This window comes from Miniopterus schreibersii, assembly GCF_964146895.1.
Source record: "Miniopterus schreibersii genome assembly, chromosome: 16".
NCBI classification, from domain to species: Eukaryota; Metazoa; Chordata; class Mammalia; order Chiroptera; family Miniopteridae; genus Miniopterus; species Miniopterus schreibersii.
The window spans coordinates 42,985,641-42,997,312 of NC_138116.1; the positions used below are offsets into that span (position 1 = coordinate 42,985,641).

General features: G+C 39.1%; 1 protein-coding gene across 24 annotated transcripts in view; it reads left to right on the forward strand.

Moving 5' to 3' along the window:
* The window catches only part of NCOR1 (nuclear receptor corepressor 1), a gene marked incomplete at its 3' end in the record, with an annotated part of 194,618 nt that extends 184,532 nt beyond the window's left edge, over positions 1–10,086 (forward strand). For 21 of the 24 annotated variants that reach the window (XR_014000470.1, XM_081161018.1, XM_081161020.1 and 18 more), the window contains 5 exons: positions 375–517; positions 4,087–4,140; positions 4,613–4,834; positions 7,365–7,544; positions 9,027–10,086. Coding sequence is in view for 22 of the 24 variants with exons in the window: in XM_081161018.1 (XP_081017144.1) it covers positions 375–517; positions 4,087–4,140; positions 4,613–4,834; positions 7,365–7,544; positions 9,027–9,214 (787 nt within the window). The remainder of the gene's footprint in view (positions 1–374; positions 518–4,086; positions 4,141–4,612; positions 4,835–7,364; positions 7,545–9,026) is intronic. The other 3 variants (XM_081161005.1, XM_081161012.1, XR_014000471.1) reach the window with 2 other exon arrangements.
* Between the last annotated feature and the right edge of the window lie 1,586 nt (positions 10,087–11,672).

The window sequence follows — 11,672 nt, forward strand, 5'->3', positions numbered from 1 at the left end:
AGTAAAATAGTTTACAGTTCACATGATAACCTAAATATATCAGTGTTTGTGCTGTTTGTATAGCGTCATGAGCTGTTTCTGTCTTTCTGTTAATGCACTTGCTGCGAATTCTTCGTTAAGAATCCTTGTTCTAGACCATCTCCATTCCAGTCCTCATTTTGTGACTCCACCGTTGAGTGCTAAAGTATTTGACTGCGTCCTCAATATGACGTACTAACTGGCTTATGGTCACGTATTGCTCCTTAGGATTGTAACCACACAAGATGGGGAGGTAGTAGTTTTCGTAAATACTCTACGACTGTTATTATCATTGAAAGGAAGTCCCCCAAGTTAGGAGTTCATGATGACAACAGACATCACTGTGTTCCCAACAGGAATGACTCCCGCTCACCAGGGAGTATCAGCTACCTGCCTTCATTCTTCACCAAGCTTGAAAACACATCACCCATGGTTAAGTCAAAGAAGCAGGAGATTTTTCGTAAGTTGAACTCCTCTGGTGGAGGTGACTCTGATATGGGTAAGTGGGATTTCTTTTATAAACCTCAAATAAAACTTGCATTAATGATATCTCCAATGTTGCCTCTTCTGTAATCCTTGTGTTTAAAGGCTTTTATAGGCTCCTAACTGTACCTGATCCTAAAGTTCCTTCTCAGATGTCTGCCATTACATGAGATTTTCTGTTAGGGAGCAAGAACTTGCTATTTTCTGAAGCTGTCCATTTTCTCTTTGAATAAATGCTAGGCCTAGGAAATTTTTTTCTTGTGTGGGGCTGGGTTAGCGCGCCATAGTTTCTTACCCACTGGTTTCTACATGACATCTCTTCAGCTACTTAGAGACAGGTCATTTCCTTTGAGTCTTCTTATCTCTGTCCATATCCCCAGTTCCTCACACGGCCTGGCTCTGAGCATTCGTGCCATCTCAGTGTCTCTCCCCTAAAACATCCTACCTAGCTTAGCTTTTCAGTGGGTTAGAGTCATCATTATGAAGGGAGTCTAAGATTGTATTAGGGTTATTTAGCAACCTGTGTTCTGTTAAGTTATAGTGCACTTAGTATCAATATAAATATCAAGGTCTCTTGATGTGCTGCTCTTGATCCATACCTGCCCCTTGCTGTGCTTGTGTAGTTAACTGGCTCCCAGTACAGGATGAGGCAACCTGTGCTTTCGTCGTTCTCATTTTTTCTACCCTATAGTCCATTCAGCAGCATCTGCAGATCTGTTAAAACCACTATCTAGAAATACAATCACATCAACAATGGCAAAAAGAGTTCTAGACAGAGCACTTACTGTGCGCTTGGCACAGTAAGCATGTATGTAAGCATGTGTGTACGCGGTATATATGTATACATACTAACTTCATCCTCACAACCGTACATGCTACATATAATTATCTCCATTTTGTAGTTGAGAAAACTGAGACTCCGATCTAATAACTGGTGCAAGTTACATAGTAACTAATGGGGTTGTGGTTCCAACTCAGTTCTGTCCTTGTGGCATCATGATCCAGACTGTTGGTAAACGTCTACTAGGGTAAAGCTCTGTGGCACCCACACCTTTCCTTTGGGTTGGTCATCAGGATCTTATCATACTGTGTTATTTAGCACACTCCCTATATTACTGCCCAGTCTTACTCATCCATCTTTTCCTCAACTATATCCACTGATAGAGACTTTTTGGATGCTGTGCAGAAATCTGGGTATACCAGTCTCCTCCTCTACTTCTGTGATCTAGGCTCTAGTCTCCTGACTCTGTCAAAAGATGGGAAATTGTGGGCTGTGAACTGTAAACTGCCAGGTGGATGTGTTTGCATCTGTGACACTTGGTGATTAATAAAGGTTGAATGTGTCACTTATTACTGGTGAACTTACCTTAGCTCTTAATTACCAGATTATCTTAAGTGGCAACAAATCATCTAAAAGATAAATATTTTAGAATGTTGACCAGAATTGCTACCAGGCTTTACAGATATCTTTCCTTCTCCTTTTTTAAAAATAGTATCATTATTACATTTATCTGTCTCCAGTCTTCAATGGTTTCATCTGTTATTTTCAGCTCCTCAAATGTCACCAGCAAAAATACAGTGCTCTCGTTTTCAGATTCTCTTGAGCCCAGACATACAGGGTTAGCACAGCCTGTTGCTAAGCTGCGTTTCACTTGTGTATGGTTTGCAAGCATATTCTCTAGTCTTTGTGTTGCCATTTCAGTGGGAAAAGAATTGACAGGAAAAAAGCCACAAATGAATTAAGAAGCTCACTTTATAGTTTTCTCCCCTTACTTTTTTCCGTTATCCTTAGGAGTAGCTCTCTCATTCATTAATTTAACAATTACTTATTGAGCAGGCTACGATGTTGGGTGCTTTTGGAATGACAGATGGTCTCTACTCACTGAAAATGTAGAATGAAATGAGTATCTAACTTGAACGGAAGACAAAACGTATTAATGTCTTAAGGCCAGTACTAACAAAATTGCCTAAATTTGGGTTTTGTTTTTTATTGGAAGAACTCATTTTGATTGTGGAAAGGGACAATTAAGGAATTGTATTAAGCAGTGACTTTCAGCCTTTTTCATCTCATGGCACACATAAACTAATTATTAAAATTCTGCTGCATACCAAAAAATATATATATATTTTTGCCAATCTGACCAAAAAAAATGTATAATTTTGATTCACTCACACCTGACGGCTGTTGTGTTGACCCTTGTCATTTTTTTATTTGCCAACCTAAGGGAAAAGAGGTCAGTGCCCCTGACTGTATAGTCAAGGTACTGCATGTTTTAAACATTCTTGCAGCAGCACACCAGTTGAAAATCACTGGTACCAAGGAAGCATGGGCCTCATGGGACTCCAGGACACATTCGGTCCTCACCAGGAAGTATAGCTGAGAAAGCATCAGCAGTTTTAAACCAGAGGTCCCCAAATTTTAATACTGATCACATCACCTGAGTGCTTAAATATGTGACTAACAGGCCCCAGGAACCTTGGGAATTGGTACTTTTACTAAGCTACCCAAGTGATTCTGATTTGATGGCTGCAATACCACACTGAGCTGCAAGCTCCATAGGTAAAAGACGTGCCTTTTAAGTCCAGTATCTTGCAGCATTATCATTGGCTGTAATACATAAAATCTTTTTCACCTGACCTTTTTTGATCAATAAGGTGATTTTATTATCCAACCAAATAATTGCTCAATAAATATTTGTAAAATGAGTCCTATTCCACAAATTTTTGTAATAACTACAAGGCTCTGTGTATCATTTTATTTAGGTTGAGTGTTACCTGGCACACACACACACACACACACACACACACACACACCCCATCTTCACAGATAGGTTTCATCCCTAGGCAAGAACCCATCCTTCTATGGTCCCATCCAAAACATATTCTTTGGGACATCATTTGTTTAGCCACCTACTTCTCACAATCCTCTTTCTTTTTCAAATTGTCTCCATAAAGTTGGAAGATATGATGGAAAAACACCATTTATTATGTTCCCAAACTCCGTTTCTGGCATAGTGCTTTATAGGTAGTTCCCAGGTTGTCCCAGCTATTGTCATTCAAGCTATACAAATCAGAGATTGTACAGTTAGGAATGAAAAAAATGAGGCAGAATGTTTGTCTCATCCTGGTAATGTACAAAGTTTTCAACTAACCATGGTAGGGAAACTCAAGGTCGTTTTCATATTACTCATGAAGCTTTTCCCCCTGGATCTAATCTCAGGCTGCCTCAAAACCTGTTGGAATTGGCAGGAGTTGGCTGCAAGCCCAAGCTTTCTCCTCCAGCAAGTCTGGATTCCTCTTCTGAGAGCACCTTTTTCCTATTTGTATTTTTCCAGCAGTGCAAAGTTTCTTTCCTTCCTTTGTGTTGTATTAGTCCTGTTTGATTTTCCTACCTCACCCAAAGTTTTATTTCCTGGTGTCCTTTCTTTAAAAAAAAAATATTCTTTCAGTTTATATTAATGGGTGAAATATAAGGTTGAGATCCTGGAAAAGAAAATGGTTAATTTTATTGTAGGAATTTTTTTTTGAGACTTTTTTTTTACCTGATTAACATCTCACTTAACTTGAATGTTTATTTAAATACAGCAGCTGCTCAGCCAGGAACTGAGATCTTTAATCTGCCAGCAGTCACTACCTCAGGTAAGATTATTTGCAATATGAAATTGGTATGGTAGCAGTCAATCCAACAAATATGTATTGAGTACTGACTGCATACTAGGGGATTACTCCAATATACAAAAATAATTAAAAGCTCATAATTAAGGAGATAGTAGCAACAGTGAATTTAGATTCAATAAATACATGTTGAAAAGATAAATGAACGGAGAGAACCAAAACTATTGAACAACGCTGACAGTAGGAAACGGGAAAAAGAAAACTGTTTTAGTAACTCGAATACAAGTGCGTAACTGATTCATTTAGCAAAGAAAACAAATTTCTTTGCGTTATCGGTGGATTTAGATGGCCTTTGTGTTGGGCTCTTAGTAGTGCTTTTGGAAACTGCCAAGAACTGTGTGTATTCAGTGAACAGGAGGACTGTATGTAGTTTGTTCATTTGTTTCCTGATTGAACTCTAAGAAATAAGCAGAAATATTGTGGGTGTCTCTTTCAGGCTCAGTTAGTTCTAGAGGCCATTCTTTTGCTGATCCTGCCAGTAATCTCGGTCTCGAAGACATTATCAGGAAGGCTCTCATGGGAAGCTTTGATGACAAGGTTGAGGATCATGGTGTTGTCATGTCCCAGCCTATTGGAGTGGTGCCTGGTGGTGCCAGCACCTCAGTTGTGACCAGTGGGGAGACACGGAGAGAAGAAGGGGACCCATCACCTCATTCCGGTAAGGTTTGCATTTTAGTGCCCTTCTGTTTCTTTCCCAAGGAAAAGCCAATTTATTCCCTAAGTTCTAAAGCATCACTAAGAGATTTCATTTATGTGTTCATAATAAACTCAGAGGGGTTTACTTAAAAAAATTTTTTTATATTGCTCATTTTAGTCACATAAACAGAAATAAGGGCAAAATTTTTCCCAGAATGTTACCCTGCAGCAAGCTGTTATTATTTTTGTCTGCATCTACTCCTCATCTGTGTGCACACATTATATATAATTGTAACACACATGCAATTTCATATTCTGCTTTTGAATAAAAGTGACTTACTATTGTAATAAAAATGATAGGTTCAGTATAAAAGAATTTTATACCATAGAAAAAAGGGAAAAAACCCTTTAGAGATCACATTACCCAGAAAGCTAATGTTCTTGTTTGAGGTCTGAGCGTCATTCCAGATATGTCATGGGACAGACATACATAAAAGGGTAAGTAAAGAATGAGACCATTGTGTACATCCTGTTTAAAGCAAGCACACGCGCGCACACACACAAAACTAAGCTTGTAATGCTTATTTATAGCCTTTTTTCTTACTCTTTTGAGAATTTCTCTTATGCGTAAAAAACTACCTGAAGGTCAGCATTATTTCGGGTTTAGTTCAGGTTTATTTTCCTGTTATTGTCAAGGGAAAGTCTCGCTAAGGTTAAGAAAGAGATTAGAGGTTTTTATTTATTGTTTTTACCTACGTGTATTAATTTTAGGACAATATGGATTCACTTCTTGCTCTGAAAGATGAGCTTTGTCTCCCCTTCTTGCTCTGACTTGATTTTCCTTGATTTTAGCGTGTGTGTATTTTAAGATTATACTATTGGTGACTGTTACACAATTATAATTATCCTGGTTGTATCATCTTTTTATTATGGCATTTCTTCTGGAGGAGGTTTTCACAATCCATGTTCTCAGAGAGGGTGCTGTATTCCAAGAAATTTCATGCTGGAGCGTTTCTTTTTGTCGTCTTTATGTTTGACATGACAGCTTGGCAGGTTACAATATTCTTAACACATACTTTTCTCCAAACATCCTGTAGACTTACACTTTTTTCTGGCATTCATCGTTACAGAAGAAATAAAGCCAGATGTTCCCCCCACCCCCTCCCCTTGGCAGGTGACAATTTGTCTGCCTGAAGAATCCCTTTTTCCTCAGTTTCAATAAATTATCAGCATGTGTTAGTATTCTTCATTTATAGATTTTCCTGATTACAGGAGGGCGTTTGCATTTTCAGGTAGATTTTTATACTCAGGGAAATGTTTGTTAAGTGTTCCTCTTAGTTATTTTCTGTCTGTTAGGCTTTCCATTCCAGAAACAGTTCTGTTTTTGCTGGATCATCTTTGTCTTCCATAGCTGTTACCTTCTAATTACTTTAGTTATCTTGATCTTTCTGTTGTTTTTTCTGTATCTCAAGTTTTTCCTAATAATTCCCTTTTCGTTGTCTATTATGATCCTTGTGTATTTTGTTTCCTGCCTTTTCACCCCATTCTTGGTTTATCTATTCTTTGAGTTTCTTTTGTAAATTTGCTTCGAATATTTTGAAGTTTCTCTTCACTATAGAAACACCTTTCCCCCTTTGTTCTGTTATACTCTCTTATCCTCAAGGAGATAAGATAGTGTAGAAGTTGCTTTCTTCCCACTTTTTTTCTGTATGTTGAAGGGCATGGGGCAGGATGAAATTGTTCTGCTGGGCCGAGGAAGATTGCTGATGACCAAGGCTCTGATCTCTTCTGAGATCTTTTTAATGTTTTATTTTGGAGCCCAGTTGGGGCATCCCACTACTGTGAATTTCTGCTGAGGTCCAGTGTGCCATGAAGGGCTCTGTTCTGCAGTCTTGTTCCTTTGACATGTCTCCCGGCCATGGTGTAATAACTCTTCTGTGTGCTTCTAAGTTGGTGGGGGAGGGGTAGTCAGGATTTAAGAGTTTTGTCAACCTGCTTTAATTTCCTTAGCATTTTCTGTGCTCCAAAGCCAGGAAGGAAATGATGTTCCACAAATTTTAGTTCTTTGGTTACATGTTTTTAAGTTTATGGCATAAGGACATACCCTTTTTTGTTAACGTTGCCGTAATTTAGATATTTTTACCACTGGATACTAGGATCTGGGTTCTTCATGCTACTCATTCAGCTTTTCTCTTAACATTACATAGTCATCAGCATTTTGGTCGGGGATTTGTTTTGTGTGGGTTTTTTGGTCAGAATTAATCCTTACCCAAGGATATGTTTTATTGATTTTAGAGAGAGAGGAAGGGAATGGAGGGAGGGAGAGAGAGAAACATTGATGTAAGAGAGAAACACCGATCACTTGTCTCCCACATGCACCCCAGCTGTGGGGATGGAACATTCAACCTGGGTATACACCCTGATTAGAAATCAAACCTTCACCTTAGGTGCACAGGACACCACTCCAACCGAGCACCCGGTCAGGGCTTGGTAGGTTTTTAAGTTGAGAACACAATTACTATATATCAACAATTAATTTCTTTCACTTTTAGGAGGAGTTTGCAAACCAAAACTGATCAGCAAGTCAAATAGCAGGAAGTCTAAATCTCCTATCCCTGGGCAAGGCTATTTAGGAACTGAACGTCCCTCTTCAGTTTCCTCTGTTCATTCAGAAGGGGATTACCACAGGCAGACGCCAGGGTGGGCCTGGGAAGATAGGCCCTCTTCAACAGGTGAGGAACTTGCTACTAGAAGATGAGTCTTGGTTTATATTAATGCTTTAATTGTACTTTTAAAATAAGAAAGTTTGCTTGTGAAACTGTATTTCCATCAATAGGCTTGTTTTCCAGAATAGAAATTGAATACATATAACCTTAAAAATTTTAAGAATGCAGGGTCTGATTACCATGAACAAAGGAAGAGTGGTGAAAAAATACCCATTCCAGGCCCTTCTGTATTATGCTGGTGTTTGCAAAGCAAGTGAGTCTGTGTTTTCAGTTCTTCAGGAACTCTACCTACATGTAAAGTGCCCCTCCCATGGCAGCCCCACCTGCTGCCTTTCACAGACACTCTTAGAGAGGTTCGTAGGGAACACTAAGATCTCAAAGTCAGAAATGGGACAGTTTAAAAAGCCACTCTCTCCCCTTAGGCTCACTGTGTCCATACAGACAGATGAAAAACAGTTCTCTAGCATATCTATTAATGCTTTCCACTTTGTAAGCTGTTTTTTTAAAAACATAATGACCGTAATAATGGTGTCTTTAAAAGGTACAGACTTTTCTTACCTTTTTTTTCTTCTAATTGCGATGTTTGCTGTGGTTTTAAGTTTTCAGAGAAGTATAAGCCATACTTTCCTTGGGGGTTAAATATACAGATGTCAATGGGAAACTAGGAAATGTGCCCTCCCCTTAAGGCATATAGATTTCATACAGTTATTAGATCAGGATAGTTTAAGGCTCTTTGGTTTCTAAAATTCTCACACCACATGTGAAGTGGTTATGTACTAGTTTGGAAACTTGCCTAGGTCAATGATTGTTTGGTCTCGAATCTCTCTTAGGGAAGGAATTATTAAACCATTCATGAAACTACTTAATAAGATGGTATGTTTTCTGATAGAGTTTCTTAAGCTGTAGGAGGCTTTCTGGGGAGAGTAAAATAACCTAGAAATTGACAAAAGGTAGCAGTGCTATCATTAGGTTTGTGTATCCCTCTTCTAAATCTTGTACATGTATACATCTGCCCAGTGGGATCCAGCGGATGACATGCATCCTGCTGCCCCCTGACCTGCTGAAATTCCTGGGTACTTCTCCCCTCATCCTATGAGAACTGTATCCCTGACTTTATCTTCAAGAGTCAGGAAGTTCTTGGTGTAACCAGACTATTTTGGTTAGAGTTTAATATCTTCTAGTTCTACTTGAATTCTCTATGAAAACACCTAGTTAGAGACTTAACAACTAAACATCCAGGCCTGAGCTTTCATTTCTGGGCTCAGCAACCCTCACCTCATGTGCATATTCATGTTACTTGTCCTTTCTAGACTGCCGCGTTATCACTGGCTACAATCTAAGTGGCCAAACCTTGGCCCTTCTGTGTTGTTTCATTTTGCTTAGTTTTTACAAGATCATTTTAATATAACCCTGTCCTCCATCATGTATAAGTTGGGTGAAACAGCAACTATGCTCAGGACAATGAAAACCTAATTTTTATTTTGCCAGGCTCAACTCAGTTTCCTTATAACCCTCTGACTATGCGGATGCTCAGCAGCACACCACCAACCCCGATTGCATGCGCCCCCTCTTCTGTGAACCAAGCAGCTCCTCACCAGCAGAACAGGATCTGGGAGCGAGAGCCGGCCCCGCTGCTCTCAGCACAGTATGAGACGCTGTCGGACAGTGATGACTGAACTGCACAGAAAAGGCATCTGGATGGGGACAGGGTGTGGAGGACAGATCTCTAGTTTTGGGTGGTTTTATTTTCAATTGCAGGTCAAAAACCTGCCTTCCCATAATTTATGCCCAGAGACTTTTCAGGAGAGCCTGGACCACGGATGATGAAGAAATGATGGGGGAGGAAAACTGCCTGTGATACAGGCAGTTCATTGGATTATAATAGTGGAAGGTCGAAATGTAGAATTTTTTAAAAGCGGACAATTCTTGTTCTTACATCTGTAAAGAAAACCATAATGTCTTTAAATCACTCTTCTGTAAATAGATGACCTTTTTGCAGTGTTTCCCCTTACTGTAGTATCTGGTGTACTTGTGTTCAAATCAGAGCATCAACTTCGGGGTAATTTTAAAAAATCTCATCTTTTTAACCCTTGCCTTCTAAACAACCTCATACAGCCCAGTACATAGTGTTGGCTGTCACGGGCATTGTACTTTTATCCTATTTTGTTTCCTCTAAATTCAGGTTCCCAGGTGATATTTAAAAGCTTGTGGAAATGTTTAGATTTTTAACACATGAAATCTGTACATTAACGTGTTAAGGTCAAAGGGTAGAAGAAACAAAATTCTGCCATATTGTAAATTTCCAATGCAGGCTTAAAAATTTTTTTTAATTAGCAGCACTTAAAAAAATATTACTGCATGGGTATGTTATACTTCAGTTTTTACCATTTTAAAAGGCTTATGTGAGGCATGCCTCACTGTTGCGCACACTGGTCATTTAACCGCGCCCGAGTGTTCTTTTGTTCTGCATCTGATGCAGTACAACAAAGCTTTCCTTTTGAAATAAATTTGACTGCCCAGCCCATAGGTGCAGTAGATTGTGATTTAAGGCTCTTGCTGTCTCAGGTTTCAAAGGAAAAACTTACACTTTTATCTAGTTTGATGTGTATTACTGGCTGAGTTGGAAGAGATGATTTGTGTAGAACCTTGGTTTTAGGCTGCTTTGTGCTGTGTATCCTGAGCTCTCCTCTCTGTGCCAGTGCTTCCTCTGACTTTGACTCCCTGTGGGCAAGGGTTCACTGTTGAATGTTTCACTTCACTGACTCTCAAGGAGCAAATAATGTGAGAATGAATTTTAAACTGCTTATGGTACTAGAGGGTCAGTGCTAGCCTTCATTAATAATTGCTTTTTTAATTTTTATGATTTTTTTTCATACAACTTAGGCATCCTTCTCTAGCATACTGATACTAAGCAGTTTGGGGAGAATGCCACTGATTACAAAGGGGAGAAGTAGATGTCTCTCAGGATGGTAAAAATCAGCACTTTACAGACTTTTAAGTAGACCTCAACTTTTTAACAAAAGTACTCAAGCCTCTAAACTTTAGAGTCAAAGAAAACAGGTCTATGCTAACCACTGACTGCTTTCTTTGTAATGAAGTGTTTCATATGTGTGATCAAGACCTTCACATCACCCTGTAGCATGGTGTCTAATCTGTTTCTAGGTAAAGAACACCGGTTCCGTACTTTGCCCACGTAGTTAAAGCAGCGATAAAGACAGGCCATAAACTCCTGTTTGTCTGAAGTTAGCCTTCCCTCCTGTTACCACTCCTCTCTTGTATACTTGAGGTCCTCAAAATAAATTTTAGATCAGGTTTAGTGATCAGATTCCTATTACTTGGAAAGTTCGTTTCACTTTATTATAAATACATCCTACACATTTTAATGTGAGTGAAAAAAACAATGTTCTGCTTAACAGTGTTCTGCTGAATTTTTTTTTAGGTACGGACATCATTAATAATTTATATTGTCAACTGACCCAAAAGAGATGATGATGGTATTTTTCTACGACCTTGAGGATCTTAAGAGATTCCAAGTCAGAATAGTTTTGAGAACATGTCGGATCAGAGCCTAATTTGTTCCTTTTGCAGTTCCACTTGACCCTAGAGTGAGTAGCTGTTAATCACTCACCCGGCTTATCACAATGCCTGTGTTTCCTTCATTACCATCACTCAGAGATTTCAGGATTCTCACGTGCCTTACCTATGGAGTAAACCTGGGAGGGAGAGGGTCCACCTCAGCACTTAAAACGCAAGCACAGCACTGAGAGTGACTGGCCACGTGCTGAAGTTAGCTGTAAACCAAGGTGTGCCACTCTGCAGGCTGAGATTTCAGTTCTTAAGCTACATCCTTCTGCATGATTTCTCAGCACCCAGGACTAAATTAAGGTCTTCTTAATACTGTTTGTAGAAATAGTCTGACAGCCCAACTTCCAGTGAATGTTTATAACTGAAAGTTTCATAATGCTTTAATTTTGGTATGCTGAGTGATTCTATTTTTAAAATATGCCCTGAACACACTAGTGACATGATCAGAAAAGGAGTCAGTCCCCTGCTTTGCTACCTTGTTTACAATAGTGCAAATGAACTTGAATGAGAATACCAAAAGGAAGAGATTGTCTTTCTGAAAACTACTAG